The 27,266-nt window shown below is 40.2% G+C and overlaps 1 protein-coding gene across 1 annotated transcript in view; it reads left to right on the top strand.

Annotated features, from left to right (window-relative positions):
* Positions 1-27,266, top strand: part of trappc11 (trafficking protein particle complex subunit 11) — a 145,792-nt gene that overhangs the window by 57,107 nt on the left and 61,419 nt on the right. The window contains exons 15-16 of the mRNA XM_086084475.1: positions 14,876-14,937; positions 17,422-17,554. Coding sequence (XP_085940601.1) covers positions 14,876-14,937; positions 17,422-17,554 — 195 coding nt within the window. The remainder of the gene's footprint in view (positions 1-14,875; positions 14,938-17,421; positions 17,555-27,266) is intronic.

Genomic DNA, 27,266 nt, shown 5'->3' with positions numbered 1-27,266 from the left:
TAAATCTAAAAGTCTGAGGTTGTTACAATCCTTCTTTTCTAGTTCCAGCCAACAGTTGGTATCTGTGTTGGGTTGTGCCCATATAATGATATATTGTAGCTGGTTAGCCATATAGTAGTGCATAAAATTTTGTGCCTCTAGACCTTTGGATTTGCTTTTCTGAAGAGTAGATAGACTAATCTTTGCTTTTTTTGTTTTTTATTCCAGTAGAATTTTGTAACGGCCAAGTCCAGCAACTGGAACCAGTTAGACGTAGGTTTGAATGGAATCATTGAGAAAAAATAATTTAATTAGTGATATTGGACGGTAACTTGATGGAAGGGTGGGTTCTTTTTCTGGCTTTAATACAAGTTTAATTGCTGCTGTATTCATGTATTGACATATGTAACCATTAGTTTTAATTTATGTTACTACTCTTAAGAATAATGGAGCAAGCATTAACCAAAAGTGCTTAAAAAATATGGCCGGATAACCATAACCATTAGGCATACTATCTAGTGCACTATACAGCTCTTTTATAGTCAGTGGCACATCAAAAATATCTTCATATTCATTAGATAATTGAGGCATATTTAAGCTACTGAGGAATGCCTCAATATGCTCAGGGCTAGGCTTGTTAGTTTCTCAGTACAGGTTGCGATAATAGTTATAACAAATATGATTAATATCTTCTGTTGATTGTATACACTCACCAGTTGTCCCTTTAATAGCCATTATAAGAGATTTTTCCCGATTGCGTTGAAGTTGGTTTGCAAGAAATGTACCTGATTTTTTATTTTATTTAAAGTTGTTGTATCTCAATTGTTGTATTGTAAACTCTGCTTTTTTGGATAACATATCGTCTAACTGTATTTTTTAAGTCAGTCCATATTTGGTTATTTGGGTTTATTGCGTACTCATCCGTCAGTTATTTAATTTTATCTTCCAGGTCTTTTTCTAATTGTTGATCCTGTTTCTTTTTATAAGATGAATATGATATAATTTTACCTCTAATTACCGCTTTCCCATCTTCCCAGAGAAAAGATGGAGCTAAGTCGGGAGAGTCATTTATTTCCAAAAAGTCTGCCCACTCTCTTCTTATGATTTTGTCAAACTCTGCGTCATTTAGCAGTGAGATGTTAAAACGCTATGTCGGTGGTGGTTTAAAGGTATAATCAACTTGAAGAAGACTGGTGCATGGTCGCTAATAATAATAGGATGTATTTTTGTACCAATTTTATCAGCAATATAATTATTTGTAAGAAAAAAATCAATTCTTGAAAAAGACTGATGCACAGTGGAAAAGAAGGTAAATTCCTTCTTAGTTGGGTTTTTAAGTCTCCAACTGTCGATGAGGCCAAAATCATCCATATATTGTAATTGTCTTATACATGTTGTATTATTAGAACGATCTATTAATGACTGTGTTAAAGTCTCCTCCAATAATAATAGTAGAGTTCGCTGCTAAATCAAACAGCTGAGAGAAAAATTCATGAAAAAAAGCCGGATCATCATTATTAGGGGCATATAAATTACCAAATGTATATATTTTATTAAATATAGTCACCTGAATAATAATGTATTGGCCTTCTGGGTCTGTTATTGTATTATTTAGAGTAAATAATCAATTCTTATGTATGAGTATACAGACTCCTCTTTGTCTACTGTTATAAGGGGCAGAGTACACTTGACTAAAATTCTTGTAAATAAGTAATTTTTCTTCTGATTTTTGTAGGTGGGTTTCTTGGAGGAGACAAATATCTGCTTTTAATTTTAAGAAATGGTCTAAAATGTTTATTCCTTTTGCCTGTGAGCGAGCGCCACAAACATTTCAGGAGACCAGAAATAATTTATGCATACAAACAATATAAACTCAGTCCTGTATAGGCTACTTGTTAATATTGGCATGTTATAGGATGGAATCAAAGTGGTTAGGTGGTTTATGTGATTTGTGTGTAAGTGAATATAACAGTGAAAAAACGGGGAGGTGGAAGTGAAGGAAATTGGCGGGGGATTAAACATGTAACAATACACCAGTAAATGGTAACCTAAGTGATATTTTTTGTTTAAATATATTTTAGATATAGGTATGTATTATTTTTATATTTGTAATATAGCCTATACATAATAAGTGTTCATATTTTAGGTTTTAAAACCACATATATATGTATACATACAAAATAGCTCTACCTTTGCAGCAGGGCGCCGCCATGTTGGGTATCCCTGGTCTCGCTGCAGGTCTCGCGATAGTCACAGAATCTAGCGCCTCCTGGACACCAAATCTATGAGTGGCGGTGAAAAAAATAAAATAAATAAATAAATAATTATAATAATGACAAACATATACTACTAACTGTATGATGACTATAAATGTTCCCACAAACCTTCTTGGCAGAGTGGGAACACATCATCGCCCAGGTCTAGCATGGATGGCGGGGGAGAGGGCTGGAGAAAGAGCACAGCTTCGTGACTTGTTTCTCTTCGCGCGGCTCAGAGCTGGGTGGAGAAACAAAGAGAAAAACGGACAGACTGCCTTCGTCAATTCGATGTTGCTATGGTTAAATTATCTCACTGAATGTATAAACTTTTATCTCCTTATCTGTATCATCTCTTTGGAAAACGGTTTCAAATACAAAGCTGAACATAATGGCGCACCACAGAAGCGGAGCAATTCCTTCGTCTTTAAAACCTCACTCCGAAGGATGATATTTCCACCTTGAAAAGCACCTGCTCCGAGCTATTAAGTATGTTTTTATTAGGGCCTGACCGATTAAACGGGCGGCGATTATAATTGGCCAATTATCGGCCAAAACAATTGGCAAATTTGGCCAAATGGATGATTATTTTTCCCTTAAAATGTTATAGAAGAAAACTGAAATCTCGGACACTGTGAAAGTACCCTGAATGCACCATTTTGTTTGCATAGCATTAGCAACTAGCAAGTGTGTAGCGTATCTTTTTCTGGTTATTCTGTTGTCCCTAAGCGTCCTTTAAGCTGTTTAATGACCCCCCAGTTGAAGTTAACTGTAAAACTAAACACACAACGATAAGAATTACATCCAATGTATATTTAAATACAAAACATGCTTTGTTTTTAAAACATCGCTAGCCTAGCGCTCGAAGGTAGGATCCCGTTTTGTGAAAAATTAGTTATTTTAATGTAATTCAATCGCAACTTTCTTTTGTTTTCGCTTCAAGTGTGTACAACATGGATGAACAGCACCACACTTCCCCAAGAGGCCAAAAATATATATTTATGCATTAAAAATTTTTTTTAAAAGATCGGCAAATTCATCGGCCTCAAATGTGCATATTGGTCGGGCCCTAGTTTTTATATTACAAAAATCTACGTTAACACAATTTTAAAGAATTGGTTACTTTTTCTTAAGATGGTGTCCCCGGTCGCTTAGAATAAACAGAAGCTCATACGCCTCCATATCCTTGCATAAAGTCCATTAATAAATGTTTTTTTTTAGAGACTAGAAGGCTTTTTTTTTTAATCACCACATCGCAACATTTTGGTGTGCTGGAAAGTTCAGATGTGAACTTTCACCAGTTATTTTATCTTGAATGCTCGCTATACTAATAATAACAACCAGGAGACTGCATATTTTCAGTTGAACTGTTTACTTGATGCCAGAAAGATCAATGCACAGCTGTGGAGCCTTTTCAGCTGAATGTGGAAGGGCCAATCTGTTCAAAATGGTCTCTACTCTTATACTGTCTTGGCCGCCAACCCACACGGGGACGGCTCAGCCTAGCCCATGTGAAAATGTGTGACCTGATGGTCTTAACTGGGTTCAACTGGATACGTGCACCAGAGTGCAGATAGATAGGAGGATGACAACAAAAACAAAGTGCGCAGTCACAGTCAATTCTGACATGTCAAGGAAGCTAAAACATACTCAACGGGATATACACGCTCACTTCACAATAAAGTTTACCAAATACAGTAATGCATTGACGGCAATGCCTTAGTACACGTTTACTTTCAAGTTCGCCCACATCGTGGCGTGAAGGATTGCTTGACTTCCCTTTTAAACGTTACTTTATCGTAGTTGTTATGGGATTGACATTGTAGTTGCGACCAACATCAACACAACGCTATCTCGAACACATATTCAATCGCTAATTTAAGACGCTAAGAAACCGCTAATTAATTACGCTGTCATTGTATGACACGGCAGAAGTGGCTCGCGGCTACCTGTGAGCATGACCAACGACCGTCTTGAGTGTCTGGCTGCCGGCTGATGAAGCAAGTTTGACATCTTACTTTAATTATTTTTCAATATGCTGCACCAAAGCTACTTTGTAATTCATTCTCCATGTTTAAAGGAAGTTAAGTGCCTTAAATTGCACGTTTGAGGTCTTTTCATTATTTAAAGATCTCATATTATTAAACTTTTCAACATACTAAAATAGTTCTCAAATGTGTAAAAGACATGTCTGTGACATGCATTCGTCAAAAATGACTTTGGATCTAATATTTTTGCTGCTAAAAAACGCTCTGTTCAAAACAGCCTGTTTTAGGGGTGTGTTACTTTTATGTAAATAGCTGCACCAGGCCACGCCGAGGCCATACCCTTCTCTTCCGAAGGGGGCAGTGATTTGGGTCATGGTAGCCAGGTAGCCATGTGCTAATGTTGTGAATGGAAACGACTGGCAATGGCAGCAGAAGAAAATAAAAATACATGTCTTTTACAAATTTGAGAACTATTTTAATATGTGGAAAAGTGGCATAATGTTTTACCATAAGAAAAAGTAGCATAACGTTACTACAGAGATTATGTTGTAGCGTTAGTTTGTTATTGTTTAGGCAATGGTTATTTTGACGTAGCCGGCAAATCTCCCGCGAATGTTATTTTGCCGTGAAAGTCTCAGATTTGCCGTGAATGCTTGTTATTAATAACACAAATGTGCACATTTAGGCCACTGCGCGGTCGCAACGTGCAAGCCGTCTAGTCGAGGTCACTTAGCGGCCGGTTAGCATCACAAAGTCATGTCAACTAGGTGGCGAGTTGCCAGTCACGGCAAATTAACCACCGCAGATTGTATCTTGACAAAACAATACACAACCGCTTCATATTATCCAACCACCGTCTGCTTTATCATGTCTGACCTCTTGTAACCAAACAACCTCCACACGACAAATGTAGCTATATATGTATACATACAAAATAGCTCTACCTTTGCAGCAGGGCGCCGCCATGTTGGGTATCCCTGGTCTCGCTGCAGGTATCGCGATAGTCACAGAATCTAGCGCCTCCTAGACACCAAATCTATGAGTGGCGGTGAAAAAAATAAAATTTATAAATAATTATAATAATGACAAACATATACTACTAACTGTATGATGACTATAAATGTTCCCCACAAAGCTTCTTGGCAGATTGGAACACATCATCGCCCAGGTCTAGCCGGGTGCCTCGCATGGATGGCGGGGGAGAGGGCTTGAGAAAGAGCACAGCTTCGTGACTTGTTTCTACCTTATTCCATTCTTTAGTAATCAACAATAGAAAATGGTTAGTTTCACCCAAATGCGCTTGTTTTGGACCAAAATACGGATAAATCAAGCTTTTAGTGAAACAATATTATTTCATGCACTCTAGTGAATTTTACACTTCTTTTTGTCCATGAATGATGCCACAAACACCTAAATAGTGCTTTACTTCTATAAAACACTACCACCAAGAATGAAAAAGTGTTTTTTGATAGCAAAATACGTTTATTTACATTCAACAGTGTAACAATTTGACAACAATTTGGCAAACTATTTACAAATGTGTGGAACTGTGGTACTATTTACAATTATGTGGATGTTTCAACGACAGTTTTTATTTTTGTGTGACACTCCCCTGCGTGCAAGGAGACGCAACAGGATTTGCACAACAGATTAGTTTCACTGCGATTGCCTCTTCGCGTGCAGAAGCTACACTTTCTTGCCGGCCGTTTTTTCCGGGGAATAGCAAGCATATACTGCAGTGTGTGTTGCCATCAAGTCTAGTATCAGGATCATGCTACGGTTACGTTACGGTGGTGTTAACGTCTGGCTTCCTCATGTCCTTCAGTTGCTATACCGGGTGGTAAGAGATGTTCTGATCCATCTTATCCACTCCATTCATGGTGGCATCGTAGTCCAGAACCAGTGTCTTCTCCGTGATCAGACTGTACCCGCTCCTCCGATGAATATGCATTGGACTCGGGGTACTCTCCATCGCCCGATCGAATGTCCGCTTGTGCAGCTCCGCGTTTTCCGGCGTTAGCAGCGCTAGCCGGTGAGGCTTTATGACGTGAGAATAACGGTCGCGTCATAGTATTGATCGATGCTTTCCGTCTTTGAAAAAAATGCTCAAGCGTGTGCTGCTTGCAACCGGTCGCCATTGTTGCTTCATCAGCCATTGTTGCATCATCAGCCATTGTCCCCTCAACACTCTAGCTCCGCCTCACGTCTTCTACTGACGCCCACCCAATCTTGTCCAAAGAGTCATCGCTGCCATCTAGGGGCCAAAACGAGTCATTATACTAACTAGATCTGCTTGATACTTTCAGCACAGCTGCCCAAGGCTTTCCTCCACCCATTTAAAAAAAAAAAACATAGTGAACGTCTTTTAACGTCCTCGGCGCCCCTCCGTAGGTTTTTACTAAATGTTATATAACGTTTATGGCAGTCAAAGAGTTAATAACTCCGCTGTACACGTTTCAAAAAAATCCCAAACTTCTCATGCATCTTAATAGCCAAAGCCTGAAAACATCTATATGATAATATTCGGTTACACATGTAGCGCCACCTAGTGGTGACAAGAAATGTCATACTTTACGATTTTATCTACTGTGCCAAGCCCGTTGAAGGGATCCAGTTGAAGATGTCAGAATAGCTATAAGGTGTGGCCATGACGGTACCGCAAAGTCTGATGATTCACCGTGACAATAATAGCCGTGTTAACCAGATGATCCGATCTTCTCAAAATTTCACACATATGATGAGAGTTTAGGCCTGAAGATATCTAGGAACTTATATTTCATTGTTCCGATAGCGCCACCTACTGGCATTTTATTTATTTTTTACGATTTTCCTTCGACGTTTTTCTCCTACCGCATTAACTGGATGTACCTCATATTTTCTTAGAAGAGTGTTGGCCTTCATGAAGTCTAAAACACACGAAGTTTGTGAGTTTTCGCAAATCGCAAGGCACTGTTCGTCAAGAAACAATGCCGATTTTGAGGGCCTAAACATGCACTGAAACTAATGAAACTTGGCAAAATGAGTACTATTTGATCTTGTAATGTGCGATTTTTACAAAAATGACTCACCAGCGCCCCCTAGAAATGTTTCACAAAGCAGCTCCAGTTGAACTGTTAAGCAAGATTATGGAAATGTTTAGGTATATGAGGGAGCCCAAGACCTACAAAAAAGTCTCTTAGACCCATATGCTAATTTATACAGGGGACATACATACAGGGGGCCCACTTCTCCTACACGTTTCATCCCATTGACTTCAAGATTGGCCTGGACCATGTCAAGACCTAGGCTATCAACAGGGGGGGAAATCTTGAGCTTTCGTAATACTATATGACGGGGAAGGGGTCTCATATTTTATGTTTCATATTACCTTCATCATGAAAGAGGAAATGTGTAATAACTCCCCGGTACATGCTCCTAAAATTCCCAAACTTCACATTTATGTTTATAGTTTATAGTTATAAATATAGCGCCACTTAGCCCTTAGGGGCGACAAAAAAAATTACCCCACATATGGTATTTTATATGGTATTTTATACAAAATTAACTAAGTCATTTATTAATATTTTTTTTACTTTCGACCACTCATAATTTTCAGTGGCATCTTAGCTATCCATACATATGTACTTTTTATTTATTTATTTTTGATGCCCTCTATGGACAATAAAAGCAATATTGTGCTATGTGTAAAACTAACGATGAGGTGTCTATATATGTACTCTAAAAAATAAAAATAAATGCTCTAAAAAAATTCGGGAAAACTCATTGCCAAAACATAAAAAGCACGCTGATTTTTGAGGGTCTTAACATTGACCAAAACTCATTGAGCTTTGCACGAAATACCGTGGCCTGTAACGAGTTAGAAGATATGCCACCGTGGGCCTCGAGGGTCAATTTCAAAATTGAAGCCTACCAACCCTATTGCATTGACAGCCATGTATTAGTTGGTAGCCATTTATTTTGGTTGACCTTCAGCAGGCAGCGCGTGGTGGCTATCTTGAATCGTCCTCGCACTTGATCCGAACAAGTTATGGCTCAAAGATCCATTGCACTACTAATTAAAACGTGCACTTGCAAACACTATAGAGTTGACCGCGTTTGTGGTAAATTGGTCGCAGTATCGAGCCCTGCTGTCTGGTAGTCTTTTTCACCATCCATCCGGTGTAACACTGCTCTCCTCTCTAGCCCCCAAATACTTTAATTGGAAATTTGAACGAGCGGCGGCTACCATTTAGAAATGGTGGGGCGCCGCCGCTGAATGAATAGAACGGAAACGCTGGACAACACAGAGCTGACAAATTTTAGACCAGTGTCCAATGTGCCTTTTTTGGATGATGAATGATGGAAAACAACTATGCAAAAGCGTTGGATGAGCCTGGACGTAGCCGATACGCTCTAAAAATAGTAAAATATGTCAGATATGATCCTTACACTCTGAGGAAAAGAGATTTTTAGAGATTTTTCCGAACTCGTGTCGGATTTGCCTGGTGGTGGAGGCAATCGACATCACGAACGACCTCATCCTTCAGACATCATACTACACCGCTAGCCAAATGAAGGCGTGTATAAAAGCCTGGAGGGCTTACAACTATTTTTTGTGTAGTTGGGTTAGCGAACTCGGATCAAAAGAAGCACTAAATGACTGCCGTCTTGTTTTTTCTTGGGTGAGTAAATGTGATTCGGAATCATTCTCTTTTCAACTCAAATGTACACAAACGTACCACTGGCGTCAGGCTACAAGATAGCTAACTGTTACGACTTGTCTTAAACGACTTAAAAAATCTCAAACAGACTCATCAGTCATGTATCTACGTTCTGTAGATGTCTTGTGAATGAACCAATGCTTAAGCATAGGTATATATTTCCATCAGTATGTTGTGGTCTTCCAGGAAAAAGGACCTCAATTTAGGAACTACTCATCGTGATAGCTAACATAACTAGCATTGCTAAGAACAAAGACACAGCCTCCTAGCATGGACACACAAGCTGTAGAACAAACAAACACATAGTAATATCATGATTAGCTATGTTTCCAGTAATATCACACCGGCCTGTTGAATGATCACTGCATATATGACCGTTATCCGACTCCGCTCTTCCGGATTACAGACGAAGGTTTTTAATCCAGGTCTGCCGTCTTCTTTTGGTAATTTTTTAAAATGTTTTCGCCTTTATGGGTTACTACTTTCGGGACACGAAAGTAGCTTTTATTTTTTTCCCGATTAAACCGGTTGGTATGGCCATAAACAGCACAAAACTTCGGCATTTTCTTACCTTTTTCCTATGGGCAAATGACTTCCTGCCCCCATCTGGGGTTGGGCCGCTTGAACCCAACTATACCAATGGTCTGTATGAAACATTTCAATCAAGGTTCAGGATAAGTCACCGTACCTAGACAGCACTGATCAAAGTTTTAAATGACATTAGACTCAATAGGGACATGAGAAAACTGTCCTGGTCTTACTGGTTCTAAGTGCAGCCTTTGATGCAGTAAACCACAATATTCTTTTAAACAGGTTGCACAATATGATCAGACTTCAGTTACTGTTTTTAATTGGTTTAAATTAGTGCTGTCAAACGATTACATTTTTTAAACTAATTGCATAATTTTCCGTAATTAATCGCGATTAATCACTTTTTCGTACTAATGCTTCTTTTTCCGTCAAAGCTTGTAACAGACATTTTTACTTGAGCAAAATTTTGGAAATATTGTAAAATCATCAAAATAAAGTATATTGAGAATCAAAGACTGTTCTAAAAGCTTTCTTTGATCCTTGAATAGAATACTTCTGTAAAATACAAAGGTTAAACAAAACGATCAAAATTGACTCAAACAAACAATTCTCAGAACTTACAGATTTAGTTCTGCTCACGAGCACCCACAGTCCAGCAGCATTGGTTTGCGAGGCAACTTGATTAGGGAATTTTCCTCTGAGATGATACAACTCATATGCTATTTGAATTTGGCTCTGCAAAGCATGCACATTACTTTTAGAGTTCTCCAGCAAGCATCAAGCAAGTAAATCAGAAAGTAAAACTACATATAGTCCATGTTTGTTCATCTTACCGCCATTAACTCTTTGACTGCCATAAACGTTAAATAACGTTTAACAAAAACCTACGGAGGGGTGCCAAAGACGTTAAAAGACGTTCACTATGTTTTTTTTTTTTGTTTTTTGAAACGGGTGGAGGAAAGCCTTAGCAGATCTAGTTAGTATAATGACTCGTTTTGGCCCCTAGATGGCAGCGATGACTCTCTTTGGACAAGATTGGGTGGGCGTCAGTAGAAGACGTGAGGCGGAGCTAGAGTGTTGAGGGGACAATGGCTGATGAAGCAACAATGGCGACCGGTTGCAAGCAGCTCACGCTTGAGCATTTTTTTCAAAGACGGAAAGCATCGATCAATACTAAAAAGCGCATTGATGTCGACGATGATGATGATGGTGACTCCGAGCTTGACGCCGAATTTGGAAGCGTTGACGCGACCGTTATGATCACGTAGTAAAGCCTCACCGGCTAGCGATGCTAATGCCGGAAAACGCGGAGCACAACCGACGAGCACTTCTGCACAAGCGGACATTCGATCGGACGATGGAGAGTAGTCGAAAAGCATCGACCAATGCACCTTGATGATGATGATGATGGTGACTCCCGAGGTTGACGCCGAAGTTGGAAGCGTTGACGCAGCCGTTATTCTCACGTCATAAAGCCTCACCGGCTAGCGATGCTAACGCCGGAAAACGCGGAGCACAGCCGAGCGAGCACTTCTGCACAAGCGGACATTCGATCGGACGATGGAGAGTACCCCGAGTCCAATGCATATTCATCGGAGGAGCGGGTACAGTCTGATCACGGAGAAGACACTGGTTCTGGACTACGGTGCCACCATGAATGGAGTGGATAAGATGGATCAGAACATCTACCACCCGGTATAGGAACTGAAGGACATGAGGAAGCCAGACGTAACACCACCGTAACGTAACCGTAGCATGATCCTGATAGTAGACTTGATGGCAACACACACTGCAGTATATACTTGCTATTCCCCAGAAAGAACGGCCGGCAAGAAAGTGTAGCGTCTGCACGCGAAGAGGCAATCGCAGTGAAACTAATCTGTTGTGCAAATCCTGTTGCGTCTCCTTGCACGCAGGGGAGTGTTACACAAAAAGAAAAACTGTAGTTGAAACATCCACATAATTGTAAATAGTACCACATTTGCACACATTTGTAAATAGTTTGCCAAATTGTTGTCAAATTGTTACACTGTTGAATGTAAATAAACGCATTTTGCTATCAAAAAACACTTTTTCATTCTTGGTGGTAGTGTTTTATAGAAGTAAAGCACTATTTAGGTGTTTGTGGCATCATTCATGGACAAAAAGAAGTGTAAAATTCACTCGAGTGCATGAAATAATATCGTTTCACTAAAAGCTTGATTTCTCCGTATTTTGGTCCAAAACAAGCGCATTTGGGTGAAACTAACCATTTTCTATTGTTGATTACTAAAGAACGGAATAAGGTAGAAACAAACTTTTTTTTTTTTTTGATGAAAGATGAGAGTTCAATCTTTCATTTGGTAGTATGTTTGTTTCCATAGTCCAAACAGAAATTTTCTGTGGACCCTGAAAGATCAGTCAAAATGCTTAAATCGGCTGGCACTCACAGGATCCCTTTCCTGAAAACGTCTGGCAGTCAAAGAGTTAACAGTTTGGCTGCACACTGAGTTAAGTCAGTTAATTTTGTTTAACGCTTTTAATGAAATTTTAATTAATCTCCAGAGTTAACGTTTTAATTTTGACAGCCCTAGTTTAAATCTTAACCTCACTGGCAGATAATTTTATGTCACCATGGGTGAAGACTCCTTGTCAGGAGGCCACAAGCTTGATTGTGGTGTTCCCCAAGACTCAATTTTAGGTCCGACGTTATTTAATATATACATGTTGCCACTTGGTGGGGTCACACACAAAATTCGTTTTCACTGTTATACTGATGATACTCAGCTTTACATTTCTGTCTTTTCTGATGACCACACCCCAATTGATAGTCTTAACTATTTTATAGATGGAAATCCTGGATGGCAAATAATTTCCTTCAGTTCAGCCAGGACAAAACTTATTTTAAAATGTCAACAACTTTTATTTAACCTTTCAGACAAAGTTAAAAACTTGGGTGTTATATTTTACTCTGATTTAATTTTTATACCACATGGTAACAACATAGTGCATCTGAAAAATATTGCCATTGTCCACCAGTTTCGCTCTCGAGAAAGCACAGAGATGTTAATGCATGCTTTTATCTCCAGTGACATTGATAACTGCAAAACTCAGTAGCCCTTCAGTAGTAGGAACCAGGTAGAGAGAGCACATTACGCCTGTTTTAGAGGCTCTGCATTGGCTCCCTGTGTGTTTCAGGATTGATTTTAAGGTTCTTGTATTAATTCATAAAGCCGTTCATGGTCTTGGCCCCTCTTATCTATCAGATCTTCTTTACCATATCAACCCTCGCGGAACCTCAGGTCCTCCGGCACTGGCCTTTTAGCAGTACCCAAAGTCAACACTAAGATCTACGGCAAGGTGTCATTCCAAGTTTACGGCCTTCTTTAGTGGAATAGCCTGCCGGAGCACGTCGGGGACGCAGAGAGTGTTGATATTTTTAAAGGCAGACTCAAGACCCACTTTTTTTTTTAAATTTTGCTTATAATTGATTAAGACTTTTTTTGTATCTGTATGTCTTATTCTTTTATTGTCATTTAACCTATATAGCATTCTATTTTTAGCCTTTTATACTTTTTATTTGTTAACTGGTCATTTATTTTACTCTATTCTATTTTGGGGGAATTGCTTGTTTTTATTTATATTTATTTATTATAGTGTTTCTACATCTTATACAGTATATTTTCTAGTACTTATAGTTTTTAGTTACTTACTTAGATGTTCTTTTTAGCATATGCTTTTATTTTATTTTTTTATATTTATTTATTTTTGTTTATTATTTTCTTGTTTTTATATTTCAGTGTTTCCTCACTTTTGGCTGTTACCAACAGCCCTCAGTGATGGTGTTTCATCAGTTTGCTCTGTGCTCAGCCTTGCCTGAGCAGCTATGCTATATACATAAAGACCTTTTAACTGCACGTACTTAGGTATAGGGGAGTCCAGTGATCAACGTATTAAAGGGACTGGGAGGGAATCTGTTTGTGTTTTTGATCTTGTGTTGTTTGTTCTCTCTCTTTTCTTTTTTTAAATAGTTTTTTTTAATGTGAAGAACCTTGTGTTGCTTCAAAGTATGAGAGGTGCTATACAAATAAAGGTTTGATTGATAACATTTTCTGACCGGTGTATGTAATGTTATGTATTTACTTAGGGTGTAAATCTCTCCAATCAAGACAATTCGATACACATCTCGATACATGGGGTGCGATCTGATACCAGGACGGTTTGATTTTAAAATGGAACGATTCGGTTTGATTCAGTAGGATTATGATTCGATTCGGTTCGATTTGCTTTAGCGGTGAACAATTATTTGATTACTCAATTATTAGCCAATTGTCAAATTAATTTACAATTATTTTGTTACTCCATTAACCGTTTGAATATCTTGTTTAATTTAAAATTATCTACATCTTGTAATTAGTTGTCATTTTCTATTATCAGTAACGAGGGCTGGCACTTTATTGCTGTGTTACACTCAACACATGCTTATGTTTTTTTGTTTGTTTTTTGCCTGTGTGTGACTCGTTCAATACCTTGATTGTCAGACAGGAGTCTAGTTGCACATTTATCGGGGTGCTAATTTTTTTATCATGTCCTGAAAGCCATCATTCTCCACAATAATATTATTTAACAATAAACCGTGTTATTAAGGTCGGTATTACCTTTCCTCTAGTCGAGTTGTGGGTGTTTTAGTTGGAAGAAGTCTTGTCTGTCCGTGCGGTTGAATACCGGATCCATGTCAATCAATAATCAAGCATGTACGTACATCTGCCGAACTCACAGTTGACCGTCTTTGTACAAGGCGACACTTTTATCCAGCATTTCTTTGTTCATATAAAATAAACATCTCTTCCATACTTTGGACACGTCTCCATTCAACTTCCATCCAAAATCAAAGCCCAGTGCTATCTGACGTCACATAACTGTGGCAAGTCTCGCGTGCCTTTTTTTTTTCACCCACGCTCTAACAGTCTCCCAGGCGAAGTCTTGCGTGACTTAGAGTCAAGGAAATGCAATTTTAACAGCTCGCTTGTGAATAATATTCTCATTCATCCAGGACATTTCATTCTCATGGCATTGAATCCATCACAACTGGACTTTTTGGGTTGTTTTGAACAGTTGTATAAGCAACATCTTAACCGGGCCATCGGCCGGTTAAAACTATTTTTAGACCGATTCATTAGTCTGTGTGCCGGTGCACTCACATCGTTAAACTCAAAACAGGATTTCTGGTTCACATCGTTTTTTGTTACACCCCTTATATGTACACTACAGTATGTATGCATAGTATGTATGTCTTTATCGATCAATCATTCGATCATTACTTTTTTATGGGGTTTTCTTTCGATAAGAAAGGGGTACCAATAAATGTGTCTGTTTGTATATTGTACAGGTATGTGTATCTTCTTTAGAAATGTTTTATTAAAAGTTAATGTATTTTTTCCAGCTTCAACACTGAAGAAAGAGCAAAAGTCCAGGATTGAGCAGAATCTCATACAAGTTCTGAAGGTGTGTCAGACTTAAACCATACAATTGAAAAAAATATATGGTAGTAAGTATAAAATGTCTATTATAGAAATACAAGAAATACAATCAAGAATTGCAGCCTTTTGTACAGAATAGGTTATTTATACTGTCATTGTGTGATTCATGCATACAATCTGTTTTTCTTAATTGTTTTCATCTCACCACTTTTTTCATCATCTACCTGCACTACTCACAAAAAGTTAGGGATATTTGGCTTTTGGGTGAAATTTCAGGGCGAGCCTAAAATGCATTCACAGTTTTACAGGTGAACTTAATGTGACCTTCTCCAAGCTTTTGAATGCACACTGTTAAATGTTTCGGTACTTTTTGCACAAGTTGCTGTTCTCTATCGAGGAGTTTAATGGCAAAAGTCACAACAGGTGTTTGATCCTTGAATCGACCAATACATGTGCTGGTTCAATTAGAGCTGGTCTTTAAACAGTCGTCCTCATCATGCTGTTCATGTTTTGACATCATGAGACCAAGATGACATCTAACGATGGATCAACAGTACCTTGCCATTGTGATGCTTCAAACAGGACATTCTCAGACGGAAGTAATCATTAAGTTTAGATTGTCACAGAGTGTCATCAGAAAGTTGCAGCAGAGATACTGAGAGACTGGAAGAGTCACAGAAAGATGTAGATGTCATCAGCAGGTTGCAGCAGAGATATTGAAAGACTGGAAGAGTCACAGAAAGATGTAGAGGTGGACTTCCTTTGCCCTCATCTCATGCTGATGGCCGCTACATTGTGAACAATGCCGTTAGATGAATGCCCTCAACTCCAGGCACATTTAAGGGAGGTGAGAGGCACCCGTGTCACATCAGACCATTTAAAACCATTTACATCAGTGTGGTCTGCGTACTAGTCGATCAGCAAGGGTACCTGACCACACCACCACGCACAGGTGTCATCGTCTTGCATGGGCAAGCGAGCATTTACTCTGGACGAGGGACCAGTGTGCCTGAGTGCTGTTTTCTGATGAAAGTCGATTCATGTTGAGGAGAAATGATGGCCGCGAACGATGTTGGAGAGCGCTATGCGTCAGCCACTGTTGTCACCAGGCGAGCTTTTGGTGGTGGCGGTGTTACTATGTGGGCAGGTGTGTCCATTCGGTACAGAACTGCCCTACGCTTTGTGAATGATACAGTGACAAGCCCATACTACCTGAATAACATCATCAATCCAGTGGTTGTGCCCCTACATGAACAACACGGGCCTAATTTCATCTTCATGGATGACAATGCTCCAGCTCTTCAAGGTGGCATCATCAGGGAACGGCTGTTGGAGACTGGTGTACCTCAAAATAAATGACCTGCACTTTCTCCAGACCTGAATCCTATTGAAAACCTGTGTGATCAGCTGAGTTGCCGTATAGAGGCAGGAAACTCTGCACCCCAGAATCTCAATGACCTGAGGGCTGCCGTTCAAGAAGAGTGGGATGGCATGCCTCAGCAAACAAAGAAGTTGATTTGTGAACAGCATGAGACGTCGTCGTCAAGCTGTAATTGATGCTTAAGTGCACATGACGAGTTATTGAGAAGTTGAATTTTTTTGTTGTGGTGTACCCACTATTGTTAACGTTTCTTTCAATGAATTCTTTGAGATGAAGAAATCACCTTCATCCTTCTACTTAAATGTCCAACGTTCATGATATGATATCACTGTAGTGTGAACTTTTGACATTTTCCATACATTTCACCAGGAAGCCATAAATATCCCTCATAAATTTCACCAGGAAGCCAAATATCCCTAACATTTTGTGAGTAGTGTACTTAAACATTTTTCCATGATTCAAACCAGTGGTGTACCACTACACCACTGGTTTGAATTATGGAAAAATGTAGAAGTATGTATATACTAAATCGAATCTTAACTCATTCACCTCCAGCCATTTTTATTGGAGCAACTCCTTTCCTCCCGGCCTTATACTGGATTTTGACTGATCTTGCAAGGCACAAAATATTGTGTTATATTGCTATGTAGACATGCAAGCCACCTAAAGAAAGATTAGACTCTCTTCTTTCTTTAGGAAAAAAGTTTATTTTTTATATTTTCCATTCTTTAGCAATCAGCATTATAGAATATACAGTTTCAGCAAAATTTGCATTCTTGACTTAAAAAACAAAGAAAACAAGCTTTTTGTAAAAGCATATTTTTCAAACGCAATTACTATTTTTTTGTTGTGTTTTTGTGACAGCTCAAACATGTAAACAATGGTCTCCTTCTACAAATTAACAAACAACACTACAAAAAGGTCTTTTGATAGCAAAATAAGCAAGCAACCATGGTCCTCGAGAGCTGCAGTCCTGCATGTTTAAAAAAATTCCCTACTCCAACATAGGTGCTTGCTGTCCTAGTGCAATATCTTTCTCTCTTTTTTTTCATTTCCTGAGAAGGCTTGTACTAGTATACTGCATTGTATATAGTGGACAAACTAACTCAACAATATTCTTTCCATTAGAACAAGATACCAGATGCTGAGCCTCAGTGTGATCAGTTTTCAGCTCATGCAGCACAGTCACTGTGGAATGAAGGCATAGCCTCTGGTGGCTCAAATGAATTCATTATTGATGTGCAGGACTACATACCTTTCAGTAAGTAAAAACTCACACAGTGGCCAATACACCATTATCCAGGACAAAAATATTTTTAATTATAGAGGATTTTCAAAACACAACAGAGTTCTGTTCCTATGACACATTGTGACCCACATTTGTACCCTATGCTGTATCACAAACCAATGCTATTGCAGTAGTGAAGTCATGATTACAGTAAATATCTGTATTATTTAGCTGGTGTCGGGCCAAAACCTTGTATCTCCAAAATAGTAATTTCTCAGAAGACCCCCAAAACGGCTTTTTTGTTCGACCAGTAACACAGCATCATCAAATTGTCAGCATTTAAGACTGGTCAGTAGTTTATAAAAACAACACCCACACATGTAGATTGATGAATAGTAGATTGGTAAACAGTTTGTCAAAATAACACCCGCACATGTATATCGATGAATAGTATAAAATTGTGACTTGCACGTTTTTTCACCCGACGCCAGTGATTTGTAAGCAATATAGATGAGTAAAATGAAAAACAAGATAAAAGAAAAACTTATTTTTTATATCTTTGTATTTTAGAAGAAAAAGCCTTATCTATACTGCTGTGGTTGACTACATTGCATGTGCTGTGGACAATACATTCTTAAGATGTTGTGCAAACCAGTTTATTGCACGCCATTGTGTATACCACCCAGATGTCATATGATAAAGCAAGTATATACAGTCAAGTTTTGACCGTTGCTGTTCAAAAACTGTCCCACAATACAACACTTCACCGTTTTAAATATTGTGCATGACCACTTTTTTTTTTTTTTTTTCTTTTTTTTTTTTTATTAAGAGCTCAGTATTGTTCATTCGGAAATGTCATCATCATTGCTCTTTTTTTTTTTTTTTTTTTTTTTTAAATATATATATATATATATATATACACATATATACATACATATATACATATATATATACATACATACATACATATATATATATTTTTTTTGTGTGTGTGGGTGAGTATGTGTATGTGCGTGCGTGCGTGCGTGTGTGTATTTGTTAGCTCACCAGAAAACCTATTAGAAAAAAAATCTCATCGTTCACCTAAATCGAACACCAGGAGACCCGAGGGGACCGAAGAAAACCAAGGAAGGTGAAATCCAGCACCGACCAGACACCCCCCACCAGAACTCCTCCCCAGCCCAAGAAACATCCAGACCCCAACAAATCCAAAAAACATAAAATCAGGGAGGCCTCAAGAGACCAACGGAGAGACCGAGAAAAGGAAGGAAGGACAGACGAAGCCGCGTGAGATCCGAGACACCAGCCTCCACCGATTCAATAACCTGAGGAGGAAACAGATTGTGTCTGAGTTTCGGTAGATGCTGGTGTGGTGGATCTGGCATGCATGAAAATCTCCACCAAAGAGGGGAGCCGTCGACCCCCGCCGGAACAGAGCAAGCGCAACACCTCAGGGCCCCCCAGGCCGCGGCAGCGCCAAAGGACGACCCCCGGGCCCCACCAGGGCCACCGGCCGGAGAGCAAACCCAGGAGCAGGAGCGCCCCCCCGCCCCAACACGGCCCGCGCCCCCGGCCCAACGCAGCAGGACGGGGCACTGCAGGCCCACCAGGCACCCCACCGGCCCCCAACCCCCGCCCCCCCCCACGACCCCCCGCCCCCCATCCACCCCCGCCACCCACCCCAGCCGCCCCCACGCCCCCAATCCCCCAGACACCCCCCACCCCCAGCACCCCCCCCCAACAAAGCCGCCCCCCCCCCGACCCCACCCCGACCAACCGGCAGCCCCCCAACCCCCGACCCCCAGCCCCCGGGGACCACCCGCACCCAGGCACCGGCGCCGAAGAGGGGCCGGACAGCGGAGCGGAGAGGGCAGCCGCGCCCACCCCACCCCCCGCCGTGTGGAAGGACGGAACACCGGGGGCAGAAGGGGGAGATGGGGGCACCGGAGGGCGGCCGACACCCCCGAACCCCAGGCCCAGCGGGGGAAGGCCCCGGTCGTCACCCCAGCGTTCTTTGTGAAAATTAACCCCTGTTACTGAGTCCGCCAGCTCGCGGACTGGCGAACTCTACCCCTAAACCGTGAATGTGACCCCACCCAGTGTATATACAAGTGTGTGTGTGTGGTGCATTAAAATTAGGAGCAGGTGAACCGGAGCCGATGGAAATGATATTCCCACGCTCCGATCCACCCGCCACCCAAGCATGTTGCTGAGTGTATGTGGTGCATTAAAAAAAATAGATAGGGCGGGAGGGGGGGGGGCGGGTGGCGACACGGACAGGGGACCGCAGCACTGCTCTATACTGCGGCCCCCAACCGATGGCACCCCCACAAGCCCCCCCCCCCACCCACAAGTTGTGTGGTGTATTAAAATTGGAGGGGAGTTGTAGGGTGAAGACGGTGTTTCCACCCTACCCCACCCCCCAAAGTGTGTTATGTGCCCTATATGTCTATAAAAGTGTATTGTGCAAACCTAGTGTAGTGAGTTAAGAGGTGTGACCAGCGGGGCCCCCCCCAACCGGGCGGGGGCAGGAGGCGCACCGGCCCACCAAGCCCCCACCCACCCCACCAGGACCCCGGCGGGCATATGGGACCCGTCCGGCGGGGCGATAGGGCTCGCCCCCCGGATACTGGGTCCCGCCCGAGGTGTCAGGACGCCCACCGGAGCGGGGCGGGCACGACACCAAACCCCAGCCACCCCCGCCGGCCCCCATAGCACCGAGACCCGGGCCATGGATGGAGCCCCCGGCCCAGGGGAGGGGAAGGAAGGCGTACCGGGGAAGGGGAAGGGAGGAGGGAAGGGGACGACAAGAAGGGCAGGGGGCAGCGGCAGGGACGCAAGGAGAGGGGGAGAGGAGGAGGAAGGGCGACGAGGGAGAGGGGACAGGGAGGCGGAGGACGGGCGGGGAGAGGCAAGGAGGGAGAGGCAGCAAGGGGGAGGAAGGGGGAGGGGAGAGGGAACCACCGGGCACCCCGGCGGCCCACAGGCCCCGAACCGCGTCGCCGGGCCCAGAGCGACGGACCGCGCCGGAACGGCGCCGCCCCCGACACCAGGGAAAGCCCCGCAACGCAGCACCCCCCAAGAGACCCAGGGAACGGCCAAGACGCAGCCGCCTCCCAGCAGCCAACAGAGGGGCAGACCCGCCCACTCCCCGCCAGGGGGGACAGCACCCACAGAATTAACCCACTGGCATGCCGTGAATCCGAATATCAACCCCTGGTGCCCATCGGAGGTGAATCCGCTCGATCCCGCTGGCAGCAGCCGGGTTCCTGACTATAGAAACACAACCATTAGTTACAAATTGCCTAATACAGAAACATCAATGCAAGTTATAACGCTGCTGTGGCTCTCGCTAACAGGCAGAATTAAAATCCAAGTTTAGGTTAAAAAATTCTATATACGTAGACCATGTTTCTTTAAATTTTGACATTTGGTTTTTATTTGAGGCAGATATTTTTTCCATTAAAATATGATTTATGAGGAGGTTAGACCATTGGTTGATATTCAAAGTTTGTTTATTTTTCCAGTTAACAAGAATTGTTTTTTTTGCGATAGTAAGGGCTACAAGTATAGATTGAAATTGTTTATGTGGTAAGTCAATTGTTGTTAAGTCACCTAGCAAACACAAGTTTGGAGAGAACGGTATCCTACAGTCCAAGACAGCGGAAAGTTTTTCTAAGACTTTAGTCCAGAAACACATAACCGGAGTACATAACCATAAAGCATGAAAATAAGTGTCTGTAGTGTTTTGTAAACACTGGAGACAAATGTCGGAGTCTGAGAGTCCCATTTTCTTCATCATATATTGAGTAATGTATGTTCTGTGAATAATTTTATATTGGATAAGTTGTAAATTTGTGTGTTTTGTCATTTTAAAAACATTTTCACAAACTTGAATCCAAAAGACAGATTCCGGAGCTATAGACAAGTCTGTTTCCCATTTTGAGATGGGTAAAGACGTTTTATCAGTATATGAAAGTAACTTATATATTTTTGAGAGTTTTTTTGTTGTTGTCGGAGAAAGCTTGGTAATATCTTTAGCTAAAACAGGCGGTTGGAGCGTACCCTGGAGTGTTGGAATTTGTTTCTTTATCATACTTTTAACTTGCAAATAATGTAAAAAGTTTCCGTTTTTTATTTTATATTTTTGGAGCAAGGATGTATATGATATAAACATATTATCTGAGAAGAGATGGTGGAGATGTGTAATTCCTTTCTGCTCCCACACATTCAAATAAAACGATTGGTTGTTAATTTGAAAGTCGGGGTTATGCCATAGGGGAGAAAGCCCGCTGGGCTCCACTTTGGCTTTTGTCATTTCTAGTGCCTTCCACCAGGCAGTCAGGGTGGCGGAAATCATTGGATTTTTAAAGCAGTTATGGCGCTTAATCGATGTTGTAATAAAGAGTAAATCTAGGAGTCTGAGGTTATTACAATCCTTCTGTTCTAGTTCCAGCCAACAGTTAGTATCTCTATTGGGTTGTGCCCATAAAATAATATATTGTAGCTGGTTGGCTATATAATAGTGCATAAAATTTGGTGCCTCTAGACCTCCTTTGGATTTATTTTTCTGAAGAGTAGAAAGACTAATCTTTGCTTCTTTTTTTTTCCAGTAAAATTTTGTAACGGCTGAGTCCAACAACTGGAACCAGTTAGCCGTAGGTTTAAATGGAATCATTGAGAAAAAATAGTTTATTTTGGGTAAAACTTTCATTTTATTAGTGGCTATTCGTCCTATTAGAGAAATAGGAAGATTATTCCAGCGCTCCAAGTCACTATAAATGCTATCCAGAAGTGGAGTGAAATTTAAATTAACTAAATCAGTTAATTTAGGTGAGATTTTTATGCCTAAGTATTTTAAATTACCTATAGGAAATGAGTAGTATGGGTCCTGGCTTGCAGGGTTCCATGAATTTTCTGTAATAGGTAGAAGTGTTGATTTTGTCCAGTTAATAGAATAGTCTGATAACTGTGAGAATTTAGTTATTAAGTTAAATACTTCCCCTAATGAAATAGCAGGCTTTTCTAAATAAAGTAAAATATCATCGGCATATAGATTAATTTTATGTTCTGTTACCCCAGAGTGAATTCCTTGAATCATTCTTTCCTGGCGTATGGCTAATGCAAGCAGTTCAATAAATATTGCAAATAATAAAGGCGACAGTGGGCATCCCTGTCTGGTGCCTCTCTGTAGAGTAAAACTCTTAGATATAATCCCATTAGTAGTGACAGTAGCTTTAGGAGAATCATATAATACTGACACCCAGTGAATAAATGACTTCCCAAAGCCAAATTTATTTAAAACAGCAAAGAGGAAGGACCAGTTAACTTTATCAAAAGCTTTTTCTGCATCCAATGATATAATAACTGCCTTTTTATCATGCCGCTGTGACATACTAATAAGGTTAAAGAGCCTTCTAATATTATTAGTAGAGTGACGCTCTTTAATAAAGCCTGTTTGGTCGCTATGAATGATTGTCGGGATTACTGTTTCTAATCTAGATGTAAAAGCCTTAGTGATAATTTTAATATCAGTGTTAATTAGTGAAATCGGACGGTAACTTGATGGAAGGGTGGGGTCTTTTTCTGGCTTTAATAAAAGTTTAATTGCTGCTGTATTCATGTGTGGGCGTATGTGACCATTAGTTTTAATTTCTGTTACTACTCTTAAGAATAGTGGAGCAAGCATTGACCAGAAGTGCTTTAGAAATATAGCCGGATAACCATCCGGGCCGGGTGCTTTGCCATTTGGCATACTATCTAGAGCACTGTACAACTCGTTTATAGTAAGTGGTGCATCTAACATATCTTTATATTCAGTAGTTACCTGAGGTATACTTAAGCTACTGAGGAATGCCTCAATATGCTCTGGGTTAGGTTTATTAGTTTCTGAGTATAAGTTGTGATAATAATTATAAAAAATTTGATTAATTTCTTCTGGTGATTGTGTACATTCACCAGTTGTACCTTTAATAGCCGTTATAAGCGATTTTTCCCGATTACGTTGAAGTTGGTTTGCAAGAAATTTACCTGATTTGTTATTATATTCAAAGTTGTTGTATCTCAATTGTTGTATTATAAACTCTGTCTTTTTAGTTAACATATCGTCTAACTGTATTTTTGTATTTTGTAAGTCAGTCCATATTTGGTTATTTGGGTTTATTGCGTACTCATCCGTCAGTTGTTTAATTTTATCTTCCAAGTCTTTTTCTAATTTTTGATCCTGTTTCTTTTTATAAGATGAATATGATATAATTTTACCTCTAATTACTGCTTTCCCGGCTTCCCAGAGAAGAGCTGGAGATAGGTCTGGAGAGTCATTTATTTCCAAAAAGTCTGCCCATTCTTTTCTTATAATTTTGTCAAATTCTGCGTCGTTTAGTAGTGAGATGTTAAAACGCCATGTAGGTGGTGGTTTAAAGGTATAATCAACTTGTAGGGAAAGGGAGACTGGTGCATGGTCGCTAATAATAATAGGATGTATTTTTGTAACGGTTTTATCAGCAATAGAATTATTTGTAAGAAAAAAATCAATTCTTGAAAAGGACCGGTGCACAGCGGAAAAGAAGGTAAATTCCTTCTTATTTGGGTTTTTAAGTCTCCAGCTGTCGACGATGCCAAAGTCATCCATATATTCCCCTATTACTTTTGTGGATTGTGATCGCCTTATACATGTTGTTTTATTAGAACGATCTATTAATGGATTTAAGGTTGTGTTAAAGTCTCCTCCAATAATAATAGTAGAGTTCGCTGCTAATTCAAACAGCTTAGAGAAAAATTCATGGAAAAAAGCCGGATCATCATTATTAGGGGCATATAAATTACCGAATGTATATATTTTATTAAATATAGTCACCTGAATAATAATGTATCGGCCCTCTGGGTCTGTTATTGTATTATTTAGAGTAAAGAGTAAATTCTTATGTATGAGTATACAGACTCCCCTTTGTCTACTGTTATAAGGGGCAGAGTACGCTTGGCTAAAATTTTTATCAATAAGTAATTTTTCTTCAGATTTTTGTAGGTGGGTTTCTTGTAGGAGGCAAATATCTGCTTTTAATTTTAAGAGATGGTCTAAAGTTTTTATTCTTTTTGCCTGTGAGCGAGCGCCACAAACATTCCAGGAAACCAGAACTAATTTATGCATACAAATAATATAAACACAGTCCTATGTATATATCTGTATAGGCCATTTGCCACCACTGGCATGTTATAGGATAGAATCAAAGTGGTTAGGTGATTTATATAGTTTGTATAAAATATGAGGTAACGTATAAGGCAACATGTAAGGTAATGTGTAAGGTAACGTGTAAGGTAACGTGTAAGGTAACGTGTAAGGTAACGTGTAAGTAAATAAAACAGTGCAAAAACAAGTAGGGCGGTGAAAGTGAGGGAAATTAACAGGGGATTAAACATAACCATACACCAGTAACCCCAGCGAGATTTTTTTTATTTTATTTTTTATAAATATACTTTAGATATAGTTGTGTATTAATATTATATTTATAATATAGCCTAAACATAATAAGTATTCATGTTTTTGGTTTTATAACCACATATACAGTATATGTATACACCTAGTAATCAAACTAAGTTTAGTTCCACCAATGCTAATTAGAACAGCCAGGGAGTGGAATTGGGGTTCCGGAATAGTTGGCCATCGATATATAACTTATCAACGGCTATCGTAGTCCGTTTACCCTCCTGCCTATTTTGTTTCATTATAGGAAACAGTACCTTTCGCCGCTCATTGATCTCTCTCGGGAATTGATCATTCATTCCAAATGAGGTCCCTTTAAGCTCCCGTCCTTTACTTTTAACAAATAATTTCTGTTTAAAATGCTCAAACTTGGCAATAATAGGACGGGGTTTGTTGCCTCTACGGGCTCCAAGCTGATGTACCCGGTCAAAAGAGATGTTATTTACCGTCTCCTGAGGAATTTTTAATGAATTCGTCATAAATTTTTTTATCTCAACCTCTGGGTTATCAGAGGTATTCTCAGATATACCTGAGAATATTAAATTCTCCCGCATACTACGGGATTGTACATCTAAAACTGTTTCTTTTAGCGTTTTATTTTCTTTTTTCATAGTTTCCAGCTCGGCTGAAACAGTCGTGAGTGTAGAATGTAACTCGGCATTTTCCTGTTTAAGGACACTTACCTGCTGACTGATAAATTCCATACTTACTTTTAATTCTTTGACGTCCTCGAGGATGAGGCCGAGGACGTCAAGTTTTTTATTTATGGACTCCAGCACACTGACCGAAACGTCCGTAGTGGTGGTGGTTAGGTCGTCCGTGTCCGTCGCTGAATCGTTTTTCCTCTTCTTCGAAGAGGGTTTCTTCGATGGTTTCTCGACGGCAGGATCCTCCATCGCGCAGCTGTAAAAATATCCGTCGATGAAACGTTCAAGGTCCTCCACGTTGGGTGGTATTTCAGATCTGCCGGATGAAAGAGAGAAGAGAAAAGGCAAGATATATGATGGTTAAATTTGGATTAGTTTAGTATAATAGAGCTAGTTCTATCTTAGCAGCAGGGCGCCGCCATGTTAGGGTTTCTGGTCTCGCTGTAGGTCTCGCGATAGTCACAGCATCTCGTGTGCATGACCACTTTAACGAAACATTAGGTACTAGCTAACTAAACAAGGGGATGTCCGAGTTGCTGTTAAAAATAAAATGAGTAACCATCGCTGATTAACTCATTCACTCAGCCATTTAAAAGAAGCAATCCCCTTTACTCCCGGCTGTTTTACTGGATTTTGACCTATTTTGCAAGGCCCACAGAATATTGTGTTCTATTGCTATAAAAACATGGAACCTACCAAAATAAATATTAAAGTCTCTTCTTTTATCAGGACAATAATGTATGTTTCTATCTGTTTCCGTTTTGCAGCAATTAGCATTAGAATATATAGCTAGGTTTCATCATTATTCACAAATCTATTTTGTGAGTAATTAAGTTTTTTTTCAACATGGCCCTGGTTGATATATTTTGCTCTGCTGCCACCTGCTGGCCGTTTGTGTAATAACTACTATTCAACCGTTCTTTGCAGTTGAGAGGCTGCATCAAAACCTACTGTAATTTCTGGCGTAGAGAAACTTATAAATACGTCTTTGGGACACTTAAAACATTTAAAATAGAACATATTTATACGTTTTTGAGAGCAAATGAGTTAAGCATCATGTCAGAAAATCGGGATCAAATAAAGTCTGCTCTCTTGGGAGAAATTAATGTAATCCAACTATTCCAAATTTGGTAGAATTTGTCTTTCTGGAGTCTAATTCGATATGTCAGTTTTTCCATTCTAAATATCTCCAGAACTATTCCAATCCAATCATCTCGTGTTAGCTGCTTCAGGCTGAGCCATCTCCTCTTAATTAATTTCTTACTTGCCACCAAGATTAGTTGCAGCAACTTTATTACTCTCCGCTCCACAAAGGGAACATGACCCAGGTATAAAACCTCAACATTTAAAGGTATTTGCATGTTAAAGGTGCATTGTGCAGTTTAAAAAGGTAATATTGTCTGCACTTATCAGTTTTTATCTTCCCCACAGTTTATTTTGGGAGGGGAGGGTCAGAGTTTTTCTTACCTCATTTGAAGTAATGTCTTCGTTTGTCAACTGTGGCTGACTCTTTAACATCGTGCACGCACTTGCACATGCACCATGAATGAGCCTGACACAGATGTTGCAGTTACGCTTTGGGCCAGCGGTGGCAGTCGCGAGTGAAAAAGCGTTAAAC

The sequence above is a fragment of the Leptonotus elevatus genome, chromosome 9 (genome assembly GCF_054856555.1).
Source record: "Leptonotus elevatus isolate MCC_2025b chromosome 9, RoL_Lele_1.0, whole genome shotgun sequence".
Classification (NCBI taxonomy): domain Eukaryota; kingdom Metazoa; phylum Chordata; class Actinopteri; order Syngnathiformes; family Syngnathidae; genus Leptonotus; species Leptonotus elevatus.
The sequence above is the reverse complement of the archived record's forward strand: the minus strand, read 5'-3'. Positions and strand labels throughout refer to the sequence as shown.